At 44.7% G+C, this 27281-nt stretch overlaps 1 protein-coding gene across 2 annotated transcripts in view; it reads right to left on the bottom strand.

The window, feature by feature from the left end:
* Positions 1–26681, bottom strand: part of TRPM8 (transient receptor potential cation channel, subfamily M, member 8) — a 37931-nt gene extending 11250 nt beyond the window's left edge. Inside the window, exons 1-17 of one of the 2 annotated variants that reach the window (XM_010158285.1) lie at positions 26592–26681; positions 25013–25086; positions 22806–22962; positions 18441–18618; positions 17949–18121; positions 16590–16764; positions 15716–15783; positions 14004–14201; positions 11690–11792; positions 10698–10816; positions 10060–10350; positions 8265–8360; positions 7672–7801; positions 5514–5659; positions 4635–4747; positions 3948–4164; positions 234–325 (exon numbers count right to left, since the gene is read on the bottom strand). In XM_010158285.1, the coding sequence (XP_010156587.1) occupies positions 234–325; positions 3948–4164; positions 4635–4747; positions 5514–5659; positions 7672–7801; positions 8265–8360; positions 10060–10350; positions 10698–10816; positions 11690–11792; positions 14004–14201; positions 15716–15783; positions 16590–16764; positions 17949–18121; positions 18441–18618; positions 22806–22962; positions 25013–25086; positions 26592–26681 (2420 nt within the window). The remainder of the gene's footprint in view (positions 1–233; positions 326–3947; positions 4165–4634; positions 4748–5513; positions 5660–7671; positions 7802–8264; positions 8361–10059; positions 10351–10697; positions 10817–11689; positions 11793–14003; positions 14202–15715; positions 15784–16589; positions 16765–17948; positions 18122–18440; positions 18619–22805; positions 22963–25012; positions 25087–26591) is intronic. The other variant, XM_010158286.1, reaches the window with a different exon arrangement.
* Positions 26682–27281: the final 600 nt, after the last annotated feature.

Genomic DNA, 27281 nt, shown 5'->3' with positions numbered 1-27281 from the left:
TAGTGGAAGGTGCCCCTGCCTATGGCAGGGGGGTTGGAACTGGATGGTCTTTAAGGTTCCTTCCAACCCAAACCATTCTGTGATTCTATGAAGATTTGGCAGTATCTGGGGCCTTCATAAAAAACAGGGAGTTTCATGAACACATCGTTTCCCAAAATCTCATTACAGGTTGTAGTCAAAACCCAGAAAGGAAGCCAAGCCATAGCATGGCTGCAAGAAAAGACACTACTCACCTGAACACAATCCCTGCTATGAAGTAGAAGATTGCTAGCGTATCCATAACATTCCACAGATCTGAGAAATACTTACTGCCATTCATGTACCACTGGAAAGGAAAAAGAGCAGAAAGTAACAACTGCACAGCACTGGCCAGTGACATGGGGAGCTCATCCAGCCTCCCTCCTCTCTCCCCACTGGATGTCCTCACAGGTAAATATTCTGCCCACTGCAATAGTAAGGATTGGTTCCTTGCCCAATTTTTTTTTTTTTTTCCACATAATAGGTAGGCCAGAATTCAGATTGCTTTCAATTTCCCCCAGAAGAGGGGGTTTAATATATCCAGCAATGCCAGAAATTACTGACAATATGTGACTGTTAACTTCTAACAGGACGATGGGTCAAGATTTTCTCTGTTTCAAACTCCTTAGCACATTTTCTCCTGCAGTCCAGATGTCCTAGGCTGGTGCTTTTGCACTGGGACCAGTTAACCACACCGATGACACAAACACTGCACCACAGTGCAGGTTACAGTGCTCAAAGGACATAAGCCAACCACACAGGTGCTTGTGCACAGGGAGAGGAAGGAACACCCCTGACAAGAGCCAAGATTGATGTACTTGATGCTCACATGCTGCCAGGAAGCTTCCAGGTAGATCATCCAGCAGAACTGCTGCCAAATGAGTCAAAGGAGTCTTGGTGTGACCCACTACGAGCAGTTGAAACACTGTGGGGAGGCAGGAGGGTCACTGTTTTGGGGCAGTTGAACTATTCTGGTTTCTCTTTCTTCACAGAACGCATTCAGTGATCTGTCCCTGGCTAAATGTACATGATTCTGCTCAAAAATGCAGATTTAATTTATTCTTTTAATTACCTAGGTCTCTATTTCTGAGCTGCAAGTCAAGTGAGAACCTCTGCCCATTCTCAGACTGACTGGTACTGCACTCTGGATCCAAAGTTTGTGCAAGAAGCAACTTCTGGATCCAGTTCAGAGGTGACTCTTTAGGACAAGGACCTTAATCCGGAGAAAACTCTGCCAGGCCTGAAAAAACAGACTGAGTCCCTGACCATAATTCTTTTTAACTTGCATTGAAATAACCAAAGCTTAGCAGGGTACTGATCAGTGAATCTCTCTCTAATTGGCATATCCAAGGAAGGCAATTCTGCTCTCAGGTTTTTTTAGGAAACTGAGATCGAGGGGAGTTTTCTTCTAAATGCAGAAGCATCTCCAAGTAGAGCACCCCCACTTTGCCATTCCAGTTGTACAGCTGTTGCATTTCCTTCACATGATGAGATGCACTGCTAAAGATGGACAGTTGTGGCACCTACCAGGGGATCAGGCTCAATTTACCAGGCACAACTTCAGCATCTTGGGCCCCACACACACCTTTCTTACTACTTAAGGTACTAAAGGTTGAGCACTGAGCAGGGACATGCCTGACACCCACGACACTGGACTGCCTGTGTCTAATAAATCCTCACATCAAACACAAGTCGTCCTGCTATATGTGACAGCAAAGCGGTGTTTTATGTGAACAGCTAGATCCGCATGGTCCAAACGCCGTTCACAAAGCAGTAAGCGTATCGCTGCACTGCAGCTGTATTAAACACAGCAGGTTTAAGCCTGGCACCTCTTCTATTAATGGCGTAATTGTGGATGGAAGAGAGGAAACAGGTTTTGGTCTACAGCAGAAACAGAAAAACAGAAGCAGATGTGAGAACAACCAAGAGGGCAGGTTCAGTCCTTCAGATATTGAGCAGTTCCCACTGCTAAGAGTTAACGTGCATGGAGGTTCTGTCTGGATTCCTTCTCCAGTCAAGAAAATAGGTCTTTTCTGCACACCCCGTAAGGCTACTCACTCACCTGGCTGGAGGCTACATCTGTGTGGCTAAGAAGATAGCACAAAAAAAGGCATCTCTGATTTCACTACTGCCGTGACAGCTCTAAACAGCATATGAGAAAGTAGCTCTGGCTAGTTAAAGATCTCTAGGACCATCAGAAGTGAAAATAGGGCTGAGCCAGTGGCTTATGGTTCAGATACAATTCTCTTCTCCCGAATGATGAGAAAATCTGCTTTAAATTTGGAGCAATGTCTGGTAGCTGCCACTTCCACAGACACACCACTCTAATCAGAGGACTGATTTCTCCCCAGAGCTAGTTATCTCACTGCAGCAGCTGCAGTGGGACCCCAGGCAACGTTACTCTTACTTTTCCTTTGATGTGAAAACAGATTCTGAGACATCCCTCTTTTTTATTTTTAACAGTAAGGACACAGTGTTTTGACTGCAGAGTTCAACCAATGTACACACAATCTCAGAGAAAGCCAGGGAGAAAGTTTCCTGAGAAGCTTAAGAGGACTGGGACACTGCTCTGCATTCTGCTCCTCAGCAAAATTGGTGTGAAGCCAGGACACCAGCTTGAGATAACTTGTCTTCAATACAGTCTCAGTTTTAGCTGCCTCTACTCCCACAGTCAAATAGGTACAGTCTGGCCACCAGTAGTTATTAATGGGATTAGTGGGATCTGAAGCTGTTGTACCTGCTCAGGGTAGTGAGAAATAGTGACAATGGTAGGAAAAAGGGTTTCCTATCCCTAAGGCTTTCCCCAGGAATTTTGCTGGGTACAACACAGGAAGTGCAAGGACAGGTCCAGAGACACCAGAACCTAAATCAGCAGAAACAAACACTCCATTAGTGTTTTCATTGCAACAGAGTCTATTACTTTTCCCTGTTTTCCTTAGCAAGTAAAGTTGCCTTAAACAGGGTACCACCTTGGCTACTAAAAAGGAAAAAGAGCACACAGCCAGTGAAGTGCAGTAACATCGCCACTCAGCAGCGTCATTTCAGCTCATGTAAGAAAGGTCTGATCAGCAGATCACCCACAAACACTCCTGTGGAGACTAATGCCTTACGGCATAATCCGAAAGCAGCACTGCACTGAAACCCATTCCCCAGCATCTTCCCACTGTTCTGAACGCTGACTGGTAGAGACCAGCTTGTCTGAAATCTAATGCATTTCCTATGTCCCCTTACATATGGAGTAAGAAGAACACCAGCTATGCAGCTGGATATAAGCACAGTCCCTCACGCTGTTCCCACCCCACACCAGCACAAGCAATGTGGGCAGTCCAAAGCTGCTCCTTGGGATTATGTGAACCTAGAAAAAAAATGCATTTATGATAAAGGATACACAGAAATACATGATATGTTGCTTGTTGATCAAAAAAAAAAAAAAGGGGGGTGTGGTGGGATGTGGAGAAGAGAGGCAGGAATTGCATGATCTATAATTACGCACCAGATAATGCGTTAAATTTAACCTCCTATTCTCAACTGCTCTGACAGTCCAAAGCCAAGCATTCCTGAGCAATACCTCCAGTGCCACCAGTCTATGCACACAGCCTCAAGGTCCATACACATTCCTCTTGGTGCAGGGACACTGCAGCTATTGGGGCAGAAGCAGGAATTAAACATGGAGGGTAAAAAGAGATATTCATTGTGCCTCGAGTGGCCTGAACACAACTCTCAAGCTGCAGCTATTGGGGCAGAAGCAGGAGTTAAACATGGAGGGTAAAAAAAGATATTCATTGTGCCTTGAGTGGCCTGAACACAACTCTCAAGCGGTTTCCCTGTAACTTAGGAGCAGCCTGCACTGCCTTATGCTACTAGGAGGGGAAAAGCCACAAGCCTTTTAACCTAGAACTAAGCATCTTTGGCTTGCAAGCGCTGCCTACTTGTCTCACTTCATCACAAAGCAGAATGAAGACCAGCACATAAAGGATGATCTCCAGGACGGTAGGTTCCTTCTGGAAATCCATAAGCAACACGTAGGCGAAGAGCAACAGGAAAGCGATGTAGAAGATGACATTCCAGGAGAAGACCACAAAGGGGGAAGTGAAGAAAGACACATAATACAAGAAGAGTTTCTTAGTCTTCTCCACAGGCTTTTTCCTAAGGAATTAAAAGAAGGGAAAGGTCTCACAGCATAGATTTTATGCCACGAAACATTTGTGCTCATCATCAAATTGAAAATGAGAACGATGCAAAGTCTATCACAGGACATGACTTTAAAGGTGATGCCATTCTGCATCCACTAACTTCAGGCATACAAGTAGATTAGCACAACTGAATTCCAGATCAGAGTAAGGATTTGTCAAATGCTCACTTGGCCATTAAATGCCTTTATTTGAGAGTGATTGAACACTGGAGCAGGTTCCCCAGAGTGGCTGTGAAGTCTCCATCCTTGGAGATACTCAAAACCCAGCTGGGCACAGCCCCGGGTAACCTGCTCCAGCTGACCCTGCTCTGAGCACGGGGTTGGACTGCATGATTGCCAGACATCCCTTCCAGCCTGAACTGCCCCATGATTCTATCATTAATTGACCTGCTTTGCTTCTGCTAATGAGAAGCCAGTTGATTACCTGAATGAGATGAAACCACAGCCTATTAAAGGAAAAAAGAACAGACATAGTATAATCTTCCAGTTCTTAGTATCTCTTGAAATCTCTCCATACCACTGCTTGGAAAGGAAATTCTGCAGGGAAGAAGAAAATACCCTCATTTGTTCTAACAGCAGCAAAACAACCTAGCAATGCTATTAGAGGCCATTTATTTATTAAAAAAAATAAACCAAACAAAATAAAAAAAACCACAAACAAACCCAAAATTATCAGATTTCAATCAAAGTAACTGGGATTCCTGTTTCAACAATACAAAAAGCTTCCTGCATCAGTAAGTGTGCTGGTTCCTTAGCCGAGCCATCCTCCAGCCTACATAGTGAGGAGTTCAAACGAGACTGAGCAGGATTTGACCTGATTTTTAAGGCACTTTACACTGGTCAGTACATCCACACTGACCATACACGGGAGTTGTGCCAAGGGAGAACTCACTTCAGGGAGTCTTTATCATCCAGCTCATTATGATTCACAGCTCTAAAGTCTTCCCCTTCTGACTTAGCATTTGTGGGCATATTGGCAACCTCCTGTTTCAAGCAGAGGAGCCACACACACCCCCAGCCACAGTCAGTGCCCCTGGGATACGTTTCACAGCACAGCAGACGCTGGTTCTGTGACCATGCTGCGGGACACAGCTACGGTGCCACCGTGCAAAGCTCAGCACTCACAGGGCTGGGAAACCTCACCCACAGAGACTCCCACTTCCTCGAGGACACTGTCCAAGCATTGGCCTTTCACCGCCTGTTCACATGGATGTAGCATTTTGATAGCAAGAATATTTGCCTTTTTTAAGCTATCCAGATCACAAGCGGTACAGTAATCAGTGCACCTTTTCAGTGGCATTACCTGCACCCCTGGCTGCGCAATGAACTGCTGGTCTTTAGCTTCCACGGCTAGCTCCAGACAATTGCTCCCTCCCCAGGCTTCACAGGAATAAGTCAGCAGCTGCTCAGCTAAATCTTCATCACTGCTGTAGCACTCGGTGAACAGCTCTGGAGGAAAGAGACAGCCCCACACTGAGCCTCAACTTCAGACTCAATTTCCTACCAACTTGGGTGTAATTGTCTTCAGAGACTTCCAAAGTGTAATATTAAAGCATGCAGATACAAGAACCCTTTCCACATTTTCAGCATGGTAAAAAGAACTCTTGCACGTGTTCAGCTTTCATACAGAATTCATGTCTGGATGTAATACTGAACCAGCTCAGACAGTGACAGCATCGACTTCTGCACTAAAAACTGAGTAAAAAATACAGACTTTTCCTACTAAATACATTTGCTTGCTTCTTCTTCTTTTCATTTGTTTAGCACTGACGTGATGATTTACACTCTCCCCAGACCCGTATTAACAGCAGAGTTGAACAACAAGGGCAAAATCTGATTCTTTTGTCCTGGGAAATGCACTGCAAACACAGTTGTTTTAGAAGAGCCACCAGCACTTTATTCTGCCCATAAATTTTTGCCACTAATGAGGCTTTCCAGCTCCAGACATTTCCCACTTGAAGGCCAATCTGTTGGTATATCTGTGACAGAGCACAAATACCCTGAAAAGTGATCCAGCCTCTTATAAAACACACCAGCCTTCACTTTCTAGTGAAACGCCTTTCTCTCCAACAGTGCATTTGCCCAGGCATTTCACAACCAGCTCTGTTACCATAACTGGGAGGAGGCACACGCACAGCAACACTTTCGACTGGCGTTAGCACGTCGACTGCAAGGTGCAGACAGGTCTTGATAGACAGACTTCAACGGGACCTGTCCACATCTGCTCAGTGTCTTGCTAACTAACCAGGCCTGAGGGATGTAGATACCTTTAAGAAAGTTTAACTCTGTTTAAGCAGGATTTGCTTTGTTAAGAAGGAGATACTTTCTGGTAAAAAGCTAGATATTTTCAATGTGATCTTGTGCCACTCCTTAGTGGATAGTGAAATAGCTTTGCTGATATACACTGAGATAAAAATAATTGAACAGGTCAATCTAGCCTCCATTAGCCCCAGAAAAGGAATAAACACAATCTGTGTTCAGGAGCAATAAAACAATATCCATCTGTGGAGATTTTCAAGATTTGGTTCAATGAAGCCATGACTGAACTGATTTAGTGTTGGTGGTAACAACACCTCAAGGAGAAGATTGGACTAGAGGCCCCCAGAAGCCCTTTCCAGCAACATTTCTGTGGTTTCCTATTCAATATGGAGGGCTACTACCCTTAACCTGTCACCTAATCTGATCTACAGTGGTGACAGCAAACTGCTGGGCAGCAATGCAGTTAGAGATTCAGTGTTTCCTGCATCAGGCAAGGGAACAAGGCCATAACCGTCAGAATTTAGGAATTCAATCCACCTTTTACCAGTAATTTATTCTCGCTTCCCAAAAGTACTCCTGCAAATTTGAAGGGTGGCTTTCCTCAAGCTGAACATTATCAGCACTCATGCAGAAAACTTCTCTTATCTTAGATCCTTCTTCATATTTCTAAGCACCCTTCTTCATCCTTCACCCATCTCTTGGGTAGCCTGAGTAGCTTCTCTTCCCAAGGAAAGAGATTCTCTGTCCAAAACAAACCCCACACCACCCTCTTTCGGAGGCAAGCTGTTCAGACAGAACACACAGTTTCTACTGGGAACAGATGGCGTGGAAGAGATTTCCAAGCAGTAAAAACACATTTTGACATTCAAGGGAAGCATTCAATGTTGGATATCTAGTTTTCTAAATAAAGCTTTCTTTCTACTTCCTTCTGAGATGCCATTTCTCCTCTTGAAAAAATCAGGCTCGATTTCTGGGCAGCATTTCAGGCAAATTGAATGCATTATCTTGCCTTGCATTTTCCTGAACAAAACCAGCCGGGTTACCAGTTTCGTTTTGCACAAAATAAAAACATCCCTACGTAATCATCACTACGCATCAGACTTACAGATCATTAAAACAAGTAATGTTCCAAGAAAGGAAACAATTTCCTGATCTCTGACCTTTCCCATTACATCTCTAAAAGACTTAAAGGCAGCACTTACCCACTGCTCTTGTCTCATACTCATTAGCGAGTTCCTCAGATTCACCAGCAGCATTTATGTCGTTCTTCACCTTCGCCATGCTTTTCAGAAGCTTGCTGGCCCCGAGGGCTGCCAAAGTGCAACCTCTGGTCTACGGAGAGAGAATTGAGTCATGCAAATCCCTTTGCGAAGGGAATGTGATGGATTCTTTAAAAATTATCCCTCTATTTGTAGCTGCTCAGTTCCCTGTCAAGATGGGCAAATAAGGATCCAGTTCCACAAAACGAGTGGTACCATCAGCGTACGGGTGCGATAACCTTTGTGACCAGTCTGAAAAGTTCTGGTGTTTAATAGTTTTACACCAGCGTTGCGTCTCTGGCTGCATTCACAAAAGAGGGTCTGCTCTGCCACAGCTACACTAGGAAAGGGAAGTATGAAATCCACACCCAAACACACAATGGGTAATGTTAAACATACTTACAGAGCCATCTAGCAATTATCTATTGTGGTTTCGTGTTTGAAGATGGACCCAGAGCCTTCCGAGGCCTACAAACCAAAGACAAGGAGCACCACTGTGCTGTTTGCCAAAAGGAGTAAAGGAGAATGCTACTTACTTGCTCCCAAATGACTTTAGACAGCTCTTTCTTGTTCTGAAGAACTGACCAGATAAACAGCGCTTGCAGTGGATGCCTTGTGATAGGACACTCGTCCTGAAAGACAGAGCAGATCCTCAGACTTAAGCTCACTAAACTGTTTTCAAGTGAACAGCTCCTAGCCTGCCACTCTCCTGTTTTCGTATTTCCATCCTTTTACAGCCAGCCCACTGCTCCTCTCTCAGCTGTCTGGCACTTGTCACACACTAATGAAAGTTAGTTTACATTTCATATTTCTATTAAAGCCTTATATTTTCCTATTTGGTGTGGAAGAATCAGCCTCCCTGTTTCTCCTAAAGTTGGCATTAAAGGACATTTGGGTCAAAGTCACTGTCTGCTTTAACCCATGCAGTTCAGACAGCCTCATTCACATCCTGACTTCGTGTTTACGTGACAGATTAACATGAGTGTGGCCAGCAGGTCGAGGGAGGGGATTCTGCCCCTCTGCTCTGCTCTTGTGAGACCTCACCTGCAGTTCTGCACCCAGCTGTGGAACCCTCAACATCAGAAGGATATCGACTGGTTGGAGCGAGTCCAGAGGAGGCCACAAAGATGCTCTGAGGGCTGGAGCCCCTCTGCTATGGGGACAGGTTGGGATAGTGGGGCTTGTTCAGCCTGGAGAAGAGAAGGCTCCGGGGAGACCTTATAGCACCTTCCAGTACCTGAAGGGGCTACAAGGAAGCTGGAGGGGACTTTTTACAAGGGGTAACGGGTTAAAATTGAAAGTGGGGAGATTTAGATTGGATATCAGGAAGAAATTCTTCCTGGAGAGGGTGGTGAGGCACTGGCACAGGTTGCCCATAGAAGCTGTGGATGCCCCATCCCTGGAAGTGTTCAAGGCCAGGCTGGATGAGGCTTTGAGCAACCTGGTCTAGTGGAAGGTGTCCCTGCCCATAGCAGGGGGGGTGGGACTAGATGGTCTTTAAGGTGCCTTCCAACCCAAATGATTTTATGATACGATTTTATGATCCGCTAAAAGAAATACTAACTTCATAGCAATATGCTTTTCGTATTGAAGCAAGATCCTGAACTTCTCAAAACCTTAAACAGAAAGGAATTTCTATACCACCACCTTCTTTACATTAGAGCAGTTAGCACCTGAGCGTGGCAAAGCCATCACAAAATGACTCCAGGAGCAAAAAAAAGGTCTTAAGGACCACGAGCTTTGGTGGTCACTCTCAAAGCTAACCACCATTTTCAAACCAAGCTTCCCCCAAACGTCACATGTACTGCATCGCAACTCTGAAGTCAACAGCTGATTTCAAAAGTTTTCAATCTGATGCCTGAGCTCCAGTTTTGAAACTCAGATCTGAATCTGATGTTTGGACCTCCTGTGCTGTACTAAGAAGTCTGGTTTTACCTGACAGTGAAATAAAGTCCATAAGATGCTTGGCAGCCTTGCAACAAGCAAGACTTAAGATAAAAGGGTGCGTAGCAAAAAATATAGGAGTCCAAACTCCTCATGCCCAGCTGGCACCACTGTACGGGTATAAATTACCACCACTGGTATAAATTACAAGCATAACTAGACCATTGCTCTAAGAGAAAATATTTTAAACTCAACACCCAAATAAACTCACCCATTTTTCTTGCAGTTGAATGACATTTACATGCACTTGTGAAACGGGTCTGTATGTTAAATTTAAAACATGGCTGTGACTACTAAAAGCAAACCTGCTATACCAGAAAAAAACCCATAATCTTGGATTTCTTTCCTTTCAGGGGACACGCAGTGAAATCAATGTTCATCACTTACTGAAAGGTGTATCTCCGTCTCATCCTTGCTATTTTTGTCATCTCTTTTGAGGCCTCTTCGGAAGTCTTCAACCATCTTCCACACAAACGTGAGGAGTGCATCATTATAGGAGTTCTTTGCGATCTGCAGGTTCTTGAACACCAGGCTGCTGAAGTTGTTCGTGTACAGCTCTCTAAGGACCTCTGTGGTAAGAAACTTCCGCAGATTCAAACCATTTTCCAGGAAGAGACGGACAAATTTGGGCCTGTCTTTCACTAGGGCTGTGAACATGACATCCTGTAGGTCAGCAGACTAGGAAGAAATGGAAAAACAAATATTAGGGAGCATGTGAAACATGTAAAGCTTACCTAAGGGCCTGACACATGTGGCTAATGGCTGCATTTTCCCCCTCATGCTGCCATATTTTCATCAGAATAATTTTTTTTCCTGCATACAATTGCCTTTTTCGGATGGCCTAGAGTACTTCTGGCACAGGCAGAAAACCTTTGCAATCGATGATGTCTGTGCAAGGAGGAAAAGACACTCTTGCTTCTCATCACAGAGGTTGGGATGGTGAGAGAGTGGCTGCTGTTATGATGTCCCTCTCCCCACCGCCCCCCTCTCCCATGCCACTGTACTCGGGCTGAAGTGGTCTGTACCTCCCAGTTTCGGTCGTTGGTGAAGATCTCATCGCTGGCCAGGTCCAACTGGTTCCACTCCAGCAGCAGCTTCAGCTGCCCGTTCCAGTTATCTCTGTCATGTTCATTGGTGCTGAAAGCTGCAAGGGAACAACAATCCTCCAGGCAAAAACCAGAGATAGAAGAGCTTCTTGGCGTAATTATTTGTTTCTGCTTTTCGCACTCTAATTGATAAGAGCCCTGTCAAGTGTCTTTCCCCAGACTCCTGCACATCTCCCTGACTGGGTTCTAGAGGATGCTGAAGGCTTAGAGATATTTATGGCCCAACGTAGGCCACAAACAAGCTGCAAGGAGCATCTCATCAACCACAATAAGCACAACATTTCCTTCAGGCTTCCCAGTGTCCTGCATCCTCTACACAAAAGAAATTCTGCAGGATTCCCAGTGGGTCCCCTACACAAGAAGGGCTAGGAGAAGCTGTAATGTTCATGGGCTTTTGCCATGCACAGACAGGAAAATGAGGTCAACTCCACTGAGAGCTGCTGGAGTAGCAGAGAGCCCAGGTCTGAACAGCAGCAAGTCACTGGGATTTGAAAGAGTAAGGAAGCAGTTCTGCACATTGACTGTTGATTAACTGGATACTTCTCTTCCTGCTAAATACTGCTCAAATCTCCTCAGTTCACATGTACCAGAGACACTTGATTTTACATTGCAGGATGCTGAGTGATCCACTTTTGCAGCAGAACCAGGAAAGATCCTTCGTCTGGCTTCCTGAGTCCCTGTTGTGTTGCATACTTGTGTGCTACTCTCAGAGATGCTATCCCAGTATACCCAAAGCTTTGCAAAATGCCTTCCAATTATCTGGACTGGGTTTTAATCTTATGCATACTAACAGATCCCATAATGCTGCTGTAAATAGCCATCTTTTTCCATCTATTTAAAAAAATTTTAAAGAAACAAACCCAAAGAAACAACCCCAACCCACAAAACAAAACAGAAAAACTATTACTTGCCTTTGTACAGAGCAAAAGAAATGGCATTGCTCACAATTTCATCTCCAGCTTCTTCTATTTTGATGACTGTCAGTAAATTAGGGTTCTCAAGGACTTCTTTGATCTATAAAAAGTAAAAGTTCCATTTCAAAACAGTCTAGGCTCTTTAGGAGTTGTTCTCTTAGAGCATCTTTAAAAGATATTTCCCATCACATTGAGGCAAAGCCGCTGCTTATCAGCCTGATTTCCACATATAGCTAAAATTTAATCAAGTCCAGATCAAAGTATATGATGAGACTGATTTTAAAGTCACCAAAATACAAGATTAATTATCCTCTGAACATACAGCAAACAGCTGTGATTCCCCTATGCAAAACACCATAACCAAAAAGATATAATCTCAGTAATTAGAAACTACCCATAAAGAAAAAGCAGATCGTGACAGCACAAGTTTCAATAAACTACCAGCGGTTCATCAGAGAACATTTTCTACCTCCTCATGCTTTGTCATTATTTCTCCCACAGCCAAGCCTTACAGAGCTGCTTTCACTCTAGCATGCAGAAAAGCAGTAACTGCAGCCATTCTTGACTGAAGGATGAGGTACACTCCACAGCTTCTGCTGAGCTGCCTTGTAGAGTGTGGCCAGGTAACCAAACAGGGAAAACTGCCTTCCCTAGCTCCACACTCCCCTGTTCAGAGCTCGTGGAAACCGGAGGCTGTGGTCTGCTCAGAGGGCAGTTCTCCCTCTTCAGGTTTGGACATCACAGCCCCCAGGCTCACGCAGTGAGTGCAGACCATCTCTGCTAAAGGCTATGCCCTATTCCTGCCCTTTTTCCTCTAAGCTTCTTAACACGGAAGCAGCAAATTTGTTGAGGTTGGAATATAGCTCTGAGTCGAGTGGAGCAGGTCGCCCAGTGGAACTTGAAGCTTGTCCCATGGACTTGCTCTGCCAAGCTCTGCCCAAGAGGTTTGACTCAGGCCTTACCAGTAACAGTAGCTCCTTGAATGCCTGTAGCAGAAGCTTTGTTTGGTTCTTAGGTAAGAAAACAGGCACAGGAGTTTGAGAGTTTGAATTCCTCTCTGGGGCCTGCAAACAACTTGTAATGATACATTCATAAAAATACAAAAAAAAATAAAGTTAAGGGGGAAAAAAGCTGGAAGAGACATCCTTAAGTGTACAGGAAGCAATACGACATTTTCCATCCCCCATTATGAACTGGGACTGAGGTTTGAATCTGCAACCACCCCCCACTGTGAGTGTGGGTAGGAGATAATTAACCAAGAGAGGAAAACAGAATCAGAGCCCAGGATAATGCATTGGGCAGTTAATTAGGAAAGTGAATTAGCTCAAGTTAATGGATTGTTCAGTGAGCTGAAGTGTTGCAACTAAGACTTTTGAAAAATAACAGAACATAAAGATTTTTCTAGGGCTCCATTTTCTTCTGTTCTTATTAAGGAGAGCAGAGGGATATCTAAAACCAGGTCCCCCTGAAGGTCGGATAAACAGAGTTACAACAGTTCCCCAAGACTGGTCCAAGCAATCCAAGAGAGCAGATGCTCTGCTAAGTTCCCCAGTTTCCCCAGCCTCCAAAAAATTGAGGAATTTACTGGGTGTATGCATGGTGTTGTATTTTCAACCACCTTCCATGTACACAGCACTAGTAAGTCAACGCGAACAGTCCAATGGAGATGGTGTAGGGATGCTGCTGTGGCGAAATACTGACCAAGCAGGCCTCTAGTCATAAACCTCCCATTCCTAGTCTGTAAGGGAAGTCTGTCCTGCCCAGTATCTTAAGGGATTCAGGGAGAAAGACATGAAATTTGGCAGCAAATGAGAGAATCCTGAAGGAGAATCACTACAATTTGAAAGTCCATGGGGTAGCAGTGATAACACTTTGGCTCTGGGCAATCCAGCAGGATTTAGCAGTGTGAAGCCAGATTCATCAAACAGCGGATTTCTCCACCTTCAGAAAGCACACATGGGAAATGCAACACCAACCAGTGTGTCAGCTGAGAAACACATCCAGCAGCCAGTGCTCCAGGAGTCACACACACCCAAGGAGTAGGCCGTTACAAAACACCTGGCTTAGCTCTGCTGTTCCTAGTCATGTGCTGCCTTTCCAAAAGACTGTGATTCCTCATCCCTTTTGTTCCAATCCCTGTCAGGGTTTGGAATTTGTCTTTTTTAAATCCCCATGGATATGTCATGGCAAGGAGCCCTGCACACCCCATAGGTATCACCATCCCTGATTCAGAAGTCACTAGCTGCTCCTGTTTTCTCTACACTTTCCCCACCTTCAGCCTCGCTCGCTCCCTGGAGCAGCACTCACTTACCCATTTGATCCAGCTTTCCGTCTCCTCTTCCGAGAGCCTTGAAATGGTGCGAGGCAGATACCTGAGCAAGCTCTCCTTGACACATGAAGAAGCAAGACTGCCTTCTGCCTCCATCAAGCTAGCAATAACATCAGCGATCCGGCCGGAGCCTTCCACCACAACACAGGGAATCTTACTCTTGATGGCCACGTTGATAGACTAGGGAGCCAAAGAAGGGCAGGGGTTCAGTTGAAGTGTGACTGTTAGAGCCCACCGTTCACTAAGAAAGCCTAAAGATTTTAAGTTTGACTTAAGCAAGTTAAAACACAAACCCACGGTCCAGGGCAGTATTTTCATTGCTACCCACTTGATCCCTTACCAACTCCAACTCTTTAAAACAGCGTTCACCTACTGACAGAGGGCTGTGAAGAGCCCCACAGAAACTGAGGGGCAGAAATCACGCTCTGCCCGACTTCAGAGTTGCTGAGCAGGAATATGACAAAGCAGAAACAGCATTCAGGATGCATCGCAGCACTGCCGTTTCATGGCACAGCAACGCTCAAGTAACACCGCAGCCGAGTACAAGCGTGCTGGCTTTACTAGCTGGAGATGCAAGCAGCAGTCTTTTACCCACAGCTCGCTTCTGTAACATCATGACAACATGGAACTCTGACATTACTGAACGTCTCTGAGCAGCTACTCAGGTGATTTCTCACACAGCCCTGTTGTACGCTGCTTTCCGGCAAAAAGAAAGAAAAAGTGTTGAAATGGTGACAGAAGGACCATGAGCCCTCCTGTCTGCAAACACCACAGCAGGAGACACAGATTTTGTTTGCATCCCTACCATGGAGAACACCGTCACCAGGACAGCAGCTGTTGGCCAGCAGGATGTGCAAAAGGAGTCAGTGCAAGTTATGATCAACCACTGAGTGCAAGTTATGATCAACCACTGGAAAGATGGAAGATCTGTTATAGCTACCTGAAGAGGCAGTTTCATGAGAACAACAACAAAAACCATCTTGGAGTTATAAAAAACGTGAGCACCATACTCCTGCCAACTGGACAAGGGGCCCACGAAAAAAGCAAGATTTTTTTTCTTGCCAAACAGATCAAAGTGGGTTTCTTAAGAAGGGTCCAGCTAAAGTGCATGTTTTACACCCCAGGGAATTTAAAACAGAAGCTTGAAAACATTTTACTTCTCTGCTAAAGCTGATTCCTGTCATTAGGCACCCATCACAGAAGCTGTGACTCTTTCCAGGCCCACACCACTGAGATGAAGGCATGGCAAGGACAGGCGTCCCCAGCCCAAAACCTGCTGTGTCACTTTGGGCCGATCAGAGACTCAATTTACTTCACTGAGCAAACCAAAGTTTAGGCAAATTTGTATTAAAGGGATCAAGAGCTACAGAGCTGACAAAGACTCTTCTGATTGCTGTTCAAACAAACACAAGGAGCAACATTTTCTGCTGGATTTGTTGCGGTGAGCTGAGGGGACTGAACTGTCCCAGCCAAGTGTTACAGGATGTCAGCCTAAGGTAGAAATTTTGCACAGATTTTAACGTAAACAAGCTTCAAAAAATTAAATGCAATTGCAAGCAAGGTCTTTGTACAGCAAGTGCTGGGCAATCTTCAGTAAGAGGACTGCCTACGCGTGCTGCCTGTGCAGCAATCTGTCTTAAACATTAGAGCAACGTCCCTACTGTCACTCCTGGAAATAAGGAAAAGAAACTTACTTTCAAAGTCTCTTTCCCGCCACCCTGGGCAAAACACACAATTGGAATCTTCCCACCATAATTCGATTCTGTGAAGCATGAAAAAAAGGGAAAAAAAAAAAAGGAACAAGATTCAACCCATTAATGCAATTTGAACAACTTTTCCTGAGGACAATGACAGAATTTCCAAACAGTTCATGCAACACACTGATACTAGTTTACTGTAGATTTTGCCCTATCTATTAACAGCTTTTCCCTGTTGTTATGAAAACTCTGTTTAGCCTGACACGCTGCATAGCTGGCTTCAGACAGCCTTCTCCGATAAATGCTTTTTTCATCCCAACAATCATCACTTTTTACTAGCTCCTGAGTCCCCAAAACATGTGATTTTATTATATTTACCTACTGCTTTGACCTTTTTGAGTCTAGGTGCAAGGTTCTTATCACAAGTTGAAGGTTCTCAACTTCTGACTTCATATTTTTGATTGTAAAGGAAAGGTAAGAATTCCATAAATCTAGGTGCTAGCATTTAAGAGACATTCCAAGTTTCATAACAACTCTGGGTGGCTTGTCAAGACTAACAGCATGTACACGTCAGCTAAGGTATCCAGAGAAAAAAATAAACAATCAAACTCTTTCATGAAGGTTTCCTGACAAGGCTTTTGATTTCTTTTTCCTGTTTGGCAAAGAAGGACCCAAAAGAGAAATGCTTCTGGAGCAGGTTTCAGATGGATCAATCACCCTCACAAATGACTATTTTGGGAAAAGTCCCCTTCCAGCTCAGCATCCGAGGATGCTACCCCTGACCTTTTGATTTTAAAATCACTGTGAATCAGCCCCTAAAGCATGCAGGGACTAAGGTGGAGGAGGTCTGCAACCTAACGCCCACACCTACCTGGGATAACCCGCTCTGAAATGTACTTTTCTAACTGAGTTCGTACTTTGGCCTCGATCGTCGGGTGCCCATGGGTGCCATTATCAACCAATAAGAGATGGGTGTGATTATTATCCAGGCAATAGAGGGGGTCTCTCTTGAGATCATCCATTATGTAGTGGGCCAAGTAGTACCCCTAGAAGCAGAAGCACAGGATCTAACAGAGATGCAAGGGCAGAGCATGCACAAGCCTCCAAGGACAAGCCAGTGGCAGTCGAACCCGTAGCCATGAGTACTCCTCATTACGCAGCAGCCGAATTTCCTGACTTGAGACACTGCTCACTGGCAGTGCCAACAGCAGCAGAAGACAGTGAGAGAAACCCCGTAAAAGAGCAGAGCATAAATATTTGCAGAGAAAGCTTTTCTTTACAAGAACAGCCTGATTTGCAATGGCCCTTGCATAGCTTCATCTCAGCCAGTGGAACAGTGGGAGTTATTTGCAACAGTTCAGTCCTTTCAGAGGTCCTGTTAAGCAGTGTATGCTTCCTTCAGCCACCAGAAACATTACTTGTGTGGCAATCAATTTCAACACCTCACAGAACCACAGAATTTTTTAGCTTGTAAGGGATCTCTTGAGATCATCTAGTTCAGCTCTCAAACCTCCTTAGGGCCCGCACTAAACTAAACTGCTTCTGTTTATCTAGCAGGATGGCTTTTTAGATATGTTCTACAACATCTAGCAGACAGAAAACAAGGATAAGTATGCCAGTGCATCTGACACATAGGACAATAGTATCAGTGAGCAAGATCATTAACAGCAGCAGGTACAACGTGTCTTAGCTCATGGGAATCCACACTACAGGCTACTGGGCAGGGATTTCAGAGCAGCTAGAATAACCATGGAAGAGTTTATTCCCTAATATTCTGCCCTATGTGAAAACAGAGGAGCTGAACTTCCACAGACATGCTAAGCCCAGAGCTGAAACCCCTCCCTGCAGGTCTGATGGGTGCAACCACCATGAGAACAACTTTAGTTTCCTCCTGCTTCGGGAAGAGCACCCGATGTTTTGTGTCACTGCTGTGTACACTGAACAAAAACTGGCCCCAGGTTGGATTGTCTGGGACACAGTAGCTCAGGCTAAGTAGACAGGTTGCTTTCCAGTGCAGTGTTTGTGCAGAAGCACTTCTGCTAAGCTCTGCTTTACTGGACATACAAGCAGAGCTTGACTGACCACTCAAGTCAGTCATCACATGGCTGATAGCATCAGGCTAACGCAGGCATTGTTATTGCTGAGAGCAGCAGTCAGCCAGGAGTATAACCGGTACAACTGGCAGCCCAGCCTCCTCCCTGTTTCCCCACCAACCATACACATTTCTTACGTCACTGTCACCACTGCGAATCAGACTCTCTCGGTTGGAAATCATGCCCCAGGCTGCTATGCCAATAGCCACCACGTTCTCCTCCGAGCTCCGACTGATGGTGTTGTCTCTGACCACTTCCCCGATGTACTTCATCAGCCCGTAGTGCGTGCCTCCTGTGAAAATCCAGGCCCCTGGGGACAACATCCAATAACCTGGGAGAATGTAGCAGAATACCCATCCTCCTAATGCATTACCTTTAAGATACCACAACGTAATCCCCTCAAGACCTTACCTCAGAAGAAGCATTTATTCCTCAATGAAACACAAGAGATACGGTACACAACTCACGCTATCACAGGCATCCGATGAGTAGCTCTCAACCCTGTTATGACCAGGGCTCACATTTGCCCCAGGTCCACCAGTCAAGCAGAAACAAACCGAACGCTCGGCTTCCCTGCTGACCCCTGCAGCTGCTACCTCTCCAACAGTGTTACGTAAGCAGGTCTTTACCTTTGGACTGGGCAATGTAGATCAGGCGGCTGAATATCTTGCGCATCCGTGGCTTGAGCGCGAAGTTCTTCGCGCCCCCGGTGACAGAGATGACAAGGTTAGGGGTTTTCAGGTGCCAGTGCTGGGTCATGAGATCGTAGAGCGTTTCGGAGTCTGTGTCGCACGACAAACGTATGTACTTGGGTGAGAGAAAAGAGAAACAAATGACCAAGAGAGTGTGACAGGTGGGAATAGACCAGGAACTGCATTTTTTTCTCTAATGTATGCTCTTATTCCAATTTTTTTTCCCTAAAGCATGTTCATCCTCCCCTTACAACCAGACACCCATTACTAAGACTTGCAAGGTGATCTCCTCTCTGGACAGAGCAGGTCTGGAGACAGGCCCCAGTCTTACTGAGAGCAGAACACAAGCTCCAGGGGCAGACCAGTACAGTGAAGGACATGCTAGCCCGAAGCTCTCCCAGCTCCACCGTTCCCAGGTTCAGCCCAAACCTGCAAGCTGCACCTCCAGCACTCAGTGCCCAGGCTGCACTACCACGAGCTGTCACAGACATCTTTAATTCAGCAGTAGGCCCAGAAACACGATTTTTGCTGTTAACTAGGTTACACTGCGGATTCCCAGGATCTCTTTGGCCTGCTGTGAGTATAGTTGTGACAGCAGGTGTCTATAGCAGTCTAGTAATTATTGTCTACGTTTTATCTGCTTTAGGTTACAACAGTGACAAATAGTGATTCTGTAGGAACTGAACAATTTATGACCAGAATAAAAGGTGGCATGGAAGAATGCAGACACCAAATGACAAAGGTCCAGTCTGTAAAAAAAAATCACCACGGCCAATAATGGTCACTATTTAGGTGCAACCTTGTGAATCAGGTAAAATTATGTTTAGAAATAACAGATACAGCCAAAAGAACTGTATAATTCAGAAGGACTGAAAAGAAGCAGCATAAGCAGCCTGTCTTGAGAGAAATCTACAGAAAGAACTCTGAGCACACCAGGACCAAGGAGCACGGGATCCCCATGATGAATGTGGAACTGATCCCCAGTGCTGAATATGCCCCTTCAAAGACATCATGAGCCAGCATAAAGCCTCCAAACCCTCCTTCCACTACTGAAAGGCAAGAGCACTGACTTTGGGGTTCAGAGGAACACTAGAAGGATGAACACAACAATGAGGAAGTTTACATATAACCATTTTAACTGTAACAAAGCTATTTATAGCTTGAATTCTGGATTAGTGGCAGCATTGTTATGAGTGTACTACTAATAATTACAGTCTTATTTTGATTACACTGTTAGAGCCTTAATTTGACTAGCTGCAAATTCCAGGCCCATGGACATGGTGTCTGTATCATAACATATACCCATTACAGCATTTTAAGTTAACACATCACAGCTTTAACAAACTTGTAGTAAAGCTTGAACACTATAAAAGGAGGCCATAAAACACACAAGATAAAGTGCCTTCAGATGGACCTACCATCTCTTCATTTATGTAGAAGGTGCCCTGGCTTTTTTGCTATGCTATTTAAGAGCCCCTTCACAATTTCATCACTGGTTTAGTGTGATGGACTTTTGCAAGACAGTCAGGGCTGTACAACCCATGCCACGGGATGAGAAGGAGTAACTTGGACCTGAATCATAGTGGATTTTGTCAGGATTGCCCAGTATTGGCAGAAGAGCAAGCCCAAGGAATTAGTTTGAGGAAGAAATGTCCTATATTGAGAGGCATTTAACTTGAACTCAGGAAGATCCTCATCTCTTGCAGAATGGGTTCCCAGAAGTAGTTATTGCATCTGGCTTAGAGCAGCACCTCACAGAAGCAGGCTCCAGCAGCCACACAGGAGAGCTAAGGGTCCCCCACACACCTTCTGCTCTCAGAAGCATCTGCCACATGAAGCCCTGGGTGTTTTTCGGAGAGGGTCCCCCACAGGAGAGGGAGCCTGGCAGAAACATGAACTGCTCCACAGAGCCAGTAAGGCCCACAGCACACCTTGTTAGCTCTGTAGTTACAAGGTATTTATCCCAAACTCCGGTGAATTGCAAAGTACCTTGTCTCTGTATGACTACCTTCGTTCTACCAACAGCTAAGGCTTCCAGTGGAATGACTTGTTTTCACCTACACAAGTCGTTCTTATCTATACAAAGCAAGTACCAAATAAATGATGCTGAAGCTGACTTGCGCGTGCAGCTCAGCTCATTCTCTCACACATCATCACGGTGTGTAACTGTAAACACACTTCAGGTACACCCAAGTTTCACTCGATGTACCAGCAACTCTACACTTGGCACTTGCTACCTCCGGGGTCCTTTGCGGGCTCCACTCAAGCGGAACCCCCGGGTTCGGCCGCTTTCCTTCTCCGAGGTACAACGGTGCCATCTCCTGGTACAGCCGGCTGGTGCACCCCAACCGTCACACCACCCTCACACACAGGCAATGCCAAGAGTTTCAGTAGGTGGACTGGGAAAGGTGTTCAAGAGAAGCATTTCTTCCAGACTGAGGGTTACCAGAACATAAAATACAGCAGCTGCAATGTCTTTGGATATTGCAGGTTCTGAGCGTCATGAATTACATGAACTGGACTTGGTATTTGTTAGAGAAGATCAGGCCCTTGTAGATGACATCAGAGTTCGATATTGACAGTAAATCAGCGTCTTTAGGGGATGCAGCAGGAGAGAAAGTAAAGAAGTATCAACATCCGAAAGACAAATGCAAGAACTGATGAATGCCATTAATATTCAACCTACGGGATTTCCGTTAGGAGCACGTGGAAAGTGGTATCAAGGCAGTTGCGAATCATTAGCTGAACTTGGACTCTCCAGTTCCTGACAGGAAAAGGTCGCTTGCTAATTATTGAATCGAACACTATTTATGCCAGTAGATACAGTGGTATGAAGCTAAAATATGCATGTGAACAAAAATATGAAGTACTTGGATCTCTCTGTGTGATTCAAAACCTTCAATCTTATTTCCCACTCTAATGCCTCATTTCTGCTACTTTGCATAAACCCAACCCAATTAATTTAAACAGCATGCTCTGATTTTCCTCATTTGTTTTGCTTGTCTGAAGCAAGATGCACTGGTGGTAAATATCAGTCATTGAGAAGAGGTAGATGAGCCCAGACACATGTGACTCCTCACACATTATCAATATAGATCATCAGAAACAGCAGCGTAAGTTATTTTCTTCTTTCTACCCTTCCACTCTCCCCTCACCAAGGAAAAACACAAGAAAAAAAAACCCAAACAGAATAAAACCTCTGAGGTTCCAGTGTTATCTTTACATCCCCATTGAACTTACCATCACTGCAGGATCTCCACCCTGGGAAATACTCAGTTTCAACTGGTTATGAGCCTGAGCAACCTGGTCTGTGTGAATACGGTCTGAGCAAGAGTTTTGGCTAGGAAACTCTGGAGAGCCCTTCCAAACAAAATTACCCTACAGAGTGTGGGGCATACATGGGTGATGTGCTGTGCAATCTTAATGCCATTTCAAAGCATGAGCGATGATTTTATTGAGTAGCAAGCAGGTATGAGCAGCACCTGCCCTGAATAAAGATCTTACTTCCCTACAGTTATAAAATCCCTATGGTTATAGCCTCATGGATCCTGCTGCACCTTCAAAGGCAAAGCATGTCACACATGCTCCTGTCCCAAGAATTGTACTGGCGCACACCCTCACACCGTTTTCTTTCTAAAGCATAAGTTTGTCCACACTAGAAAGGTGCAATGTTCAAAAAAACAGCCTTGTCTTGGTGTTAAGAGTCAGACGGTCACGAACAAAGCATCTTTATCAGAAGCTTGATCGTTCAGGCACTTCAGCTTATTGTATTGGCTTCGCCACTACAGAGGGGTAAAAGGGTACCAAGTTGCTCCTCAACACCAACACATTTCAGTACAGATGGGACAACAAAACGGCGACTGTAACTGCACGCTGACACAGTCAGGGTACCGAGTCCCAGTGAAGAGCATCACAGACCTACTTTAAAACTATTTCTTCCTAGCCCAAGACTTTCAGAACTGTATTACAGGGCAATTAAAAGTAGCCACATGAAAAAAAGAAAAAAAAAAAAATTGAGCATCACCCTCATTCACCCACTCTTCTGTCATGCCTGGAAACAGAGAGGCTCTTTTCACTCCCATCACTGGCCTATGAAACAAATAACACTGAAGAAATTATCTGTTACCTATTGTCAGGGCTTTTCTCCTTTGTAGCCTAACTCCTTCCATTCCCATTAGAATAAAGTCAACTTTAGCTCCCCCTTCCCTGCTTTTCAGGGGCTTCCACTGCTGTTGGATTCAGGATTCTGAATATGGCTCAGCCAACAGGGGCCTGACACATACATTCAATACCATCACTTACCTTTCCCCTTTTTCCCAGGTTTTCAAACTGAATGTCCCCAAAGGCATCAGTAGGGAGTTCCTTAGTGTGCTTCTTGTAATTCCATTTTTCACTGGTATTAATCTGAGTGCCCTCTATGTGCTGATTTTCAGGGTATCCACATTTACATAAGTTGTCCCTGAAAGAAGAGCGAATAGGCACAAATCCCCCAGTTATCATCCTGAGCACAGAAAAACAAGCTCTGATGCATTTATTAACAACAGACAGAAATTATTTCACAGCTGAAACCAACTGCCAAACTTCTGCTCAGTCAGGACATTTCCAAGAAGTCCGATTCTGCAGCAAACCCGGAGCCAGTAGAGTACAGGATACCTCCCACAGCCATCACACCAAGTGCAAAGCCTGGGAGCAGGGTGGCACCCCCCCAGTTCAAGCAGCAGGTGCAGCTGTGGAAGAGTTGGATTGACTCTACTTGGATTGACAAATTAACAGCTTAGAGGAACCAGATCTCTGCTGAGACCAGTGCCTAATTCCTACTTCCTCCCCCTATGACCTGCTTTTGCCTAGCTCTGGGCAAAGGAGAGGAGTGCCCCCCAGGAAGCAGGCTGTGCTGAGATGAGCTGACACTTCTGGGTGGGCCTTACCTCTGGGACCTCTTGCATTCTCACCAACCAAGTCGGATCACCAGCAGTTTAACTTGAAACCCAACGACTGTGCACAGAAATGAAGAAAATGAAGCAGAACTCAGCCTCATGCACCACCAGAGTGACCTCATCTGCTGCCAACCAACGTGTACAAATGGTTGGTTTCCCTTTTCATGCTCTCAACCAGTTATGAAGAGAGATTATGAAGTGTAATCATTCTCCATGCAAACCCCACTGGTGTCTAAGCATGTCCCAGACACATTCACATCAGGAGGAAATGGACGCCTGGTCTCTGAGTAGATTTTGAGGCAGTTTGCGGAGTTCCTAGCCCACTTCCCCACCACTGTGACTTGGTGTGCATTCCTTACCAATGCCCTCCTCCTCAGCACTGAAACTGCATCAAGGGGAGGAAGAATCTGCTCTGAGTTAACAAGAGACATCAGGTAAACACTTGCACAACGTTCATTTTGCTAACAGCACAAAAGCAGTAGATGGGGACACAAAGAAAGAGGAACAATGCTATTAACAGCACTGTGCAATCTGGCAATATACAGAGGGAAAAAATGACAATGCTTCAGCCCAAAAGGATTACGATGAGGATGTTAATTTGTGTGCTTGCAGTGACCTTTCCAGTAAGCTTGCAGACTGCACACTTGAGATGGAGTCATGCCCTCCTGTGAAGGCTGCTGTAAAGCTATGTCACAGCATGTCTCTGAAGGAGATAACCTATATATGGTTTCTTCTGCTCTGCTGTAGCTTGCAAATAAAACCAGCATTTACCTTAAAAATAGATGGATTTAAAAAAAACCAAAAAACGAAACAGAACAAATAAAAACAACCAGCCCAGCAAGTATCAAGTGTGACTTGCAGTCGTTTCTCAGGGGGCTTGTAGGAGGATAAGCTGATAAGAACCAGCTAACCCATCCTTTGTTGGTCCTTTGCCAGACATCCCATTTTAGATGGCAGAAGAGGACCTTAAGTAAGACTTTCTGAAATGAGACTAATTTCCCTTCCTCTCTCCAAGGCATTTTTTCTCCCAGCTTCACAGGAGAATGGGGTTACTGAGAGCCCTCAGAGCTCTATATTAGGACTTCTGCAGCTGCATTAGTTTGATCACTTTTCTCCCAAGATTACAAAAAGAACAAAAGCAATGATATGATCCTCAAACCTACATTGCATAAGTACTTGTGCCTGAAAATGAAGCAAGGATAACACTCTGTCTGAAGAGAACATCAGCCTGAGCAAAACCTAGTGACTGGCTCCGCTGTAAATCTGTGCATAGAATTTGTGATCTGGGTTTAAAACAGAAGTGTAAATTATGCAAACCTCTGATACATAAATACATTGTTATACACAAAAACCCATGCTGGAACCTATACATTGCCACAATTATGCTTCAAACAGGGAATTTGATAGTAAAGCCCTTTGTCAGCATGCCTTCCAGCAGCTCTGTTAGAGTCAGCATAGAGGTCAGACCCCTAGCTTTGCATTAAGTTACTTGTGGAGTAACCCAAACTAATATATTTCCACTTTGAGTTTTCCAGCCCCCCGGGCCTGTAAACCAAGAGAAAAATGGCTGCTTACATTGACTTGGTGTCTTTTGTAAAATAGACACATTCTCTCTTCTTAAAGTTCTCTTGGATGAAGTTGACCAAATCCTTGAAAATAATTTAAAAAAAGAAGTTTATTTTTGATGGCTCATAAACCAGAAGAAACCTCAGTCATAGCATAGTCAGTTAACACAAAGAAAACTGGTGGTTGGATGGGCTTTAAGGTCCCTTCCAACCCAAACCATTCTATGATTCTGTGAAACTGGTGCAAATTCATAAGTCTCCTTTCTCAAAGTCGATGGTGGGGGGCAACTAGAAAGCACTGATGGGAGCTGACAGGACACAAAAGACACAAAATTCACAAATAGGCATTCCAAAAAATATGTGATTTCAATATTTCAATATTTTTGTATCTATAGAGCACAATATATACTAAAGAGGCAAAAAGTATGGCTTACCACTCAAAAAAAAAATATTTAACAGCAAAAGAAGGTTTGATGCCCTAAGAGTTGCTGGAGAGCCTGTTTTAACTTCAGGTTTTAATCCAAAAGACCCAGATAGAAAATGATTCACTACAACTCAGTGGCACTATACAGAGGTAGCTGTAAACTAGAGAAGAAAAAAAAGACATTAATGTCCTCTTGGGCAGGGGCTATTTTACTTCCGCACAAAAAGACCCCAGGAGACTTGAACAACTTAAAGTCATGAGTTATGTGAGCTCAGTGGAATGCAAAGTCTCTCCAGCTTCTTTAACCATTAACTCGCACATTAACCTTGAAACTCCACAAGTGAAGGGGAAGCTTGCCAACTTGGGGAATGCAAATTCCCTCCTAATCTGCCTCTGCAAACTAGGAAAGCAAGAAAAAAAATTCTTAATTGCTAATAAAGGTTTGGAGGTTTGGGGGTTTTGCTAATTTTTAAGGACAGCTTGGATCTGCAAGCCAAGATTTAGCTTGGGAAGAAAAGGGAAGACATATAACTATAGTTTAGTTTACCATTTTGACACAACACTTGGAGTTAAGCAGAAGTTAAAGGAAGTTATTCCAAGTAGGAAAACATTAAAAGTATAATATCCAAACCAAACAAAACAGAAGAGAACATAATTAGGCAGTAAAAGCCACAATGATGCAAAACCAAAAAAATAAAAGGGAGGGGGAACCACTTGCTGAAAACGGGAGAGCTAGTCACTAGGCCTCTTGCAAGCCATCAGAAGCAAGAAATCTGCCACACAGTTGCTGTGATCAGCAAATCGCTGAGGCTTGAAAGGGGTGTTTAACATAATCATATGTTGTCTGCTTTGCCATCGCATTTTTCTGTATAGAGACAGAGGATTTGTCTCTAACTGAAACATGAAAAACATTTTAAACCCAGGAATGACTAAGAAGGCACAAGAGAGAGTTGCAGGGATCAAAAGGAATGCAATACATCCTTCAACTTTCACCATGTCAACAAAGCACCGCTACTGCTTGGGAGGTCGCTGGCCAGAAAGAATTCTGCATGCAGGGAACACCGACAGACCAACCATCCTCCTCCCAGCATGACCTAACTCGTAACCACCGTGGCCCGTGCCCAAGGTGGCACTCAAGCTTATCAAGGATGCAGCAGATACTCACAGCGTCACTGCAGGTCACGTCTATGCTGCGAGACATGCTGGAATAGAGGAGCCTGGAACTCTCAAAATTGCCATTTCTTCGGTGCCGCATGGTGCCCATCGGAACCTGTAAGAGCATGGAGGAGCAATGGCCGTTTCTCTCTCTAGATGAAGCCAGCAAGGACACTGAGTGCCCTAGGAAGGCAAGGCAGAGGATATTCAAACCCAGCATAAAGAACCAGGAAGTGTATTCGTTCCTAAACTGTGAAATTAACATTCAGAGAAAGTTGTTTTCTCTTATTTCACACCACGAAGAGGCTTTCCTCTTTCCTCACTCCAAAACAAACTCCATCTCAGCATGCTTTGAGAAAGGAACAGACCTAATATGCCACCCCATTCAACTCACTGCCATATCTTAACTCGTTCCCTTCCCATCTCTGATGGGTGTGCTGAGGAGCTCGTGCTGTTCAGTCTTTATGTACAATGAGCAGTCCCTGACCCGCTGTATTTGCAAGTCAAAGGGGATATTAGGAAGGAACATTTCAGTGACAGCAGAAATGAACCACAGTGTAAAAAGAAGTTGGTCTGGCATTACCCAGCAGCTCAGAGCAGATGCAGCTCCCGAACACTGATCCCCCAGGTCTCTGTCCACTTCTGTAACAAGGACAGTCAACATGTGCCACCTGAAGGGGAAGCAGATGTAAAGATCATG

Source organism: Eurypyga helias, unplaced genomic scaffold (genome assembly GCF_000690775.1).
Source record: "Eurypyga helias isolate BGI_N326 unplaced genomic scaffold, ASM69077v1 scaffold7169, whole genome shotgun sequence".
Lineage (NCBI taxonomy): Eukaryota > Metazoa > Chordata > Aves > Eurypygiformes > Eurypygidae > Eurypyga > Eurypyga helias.
Note: the sequence above shows the minus strand (reverse complement) of the source record. Positions and strands in the feature narration are given on the sequence as shown.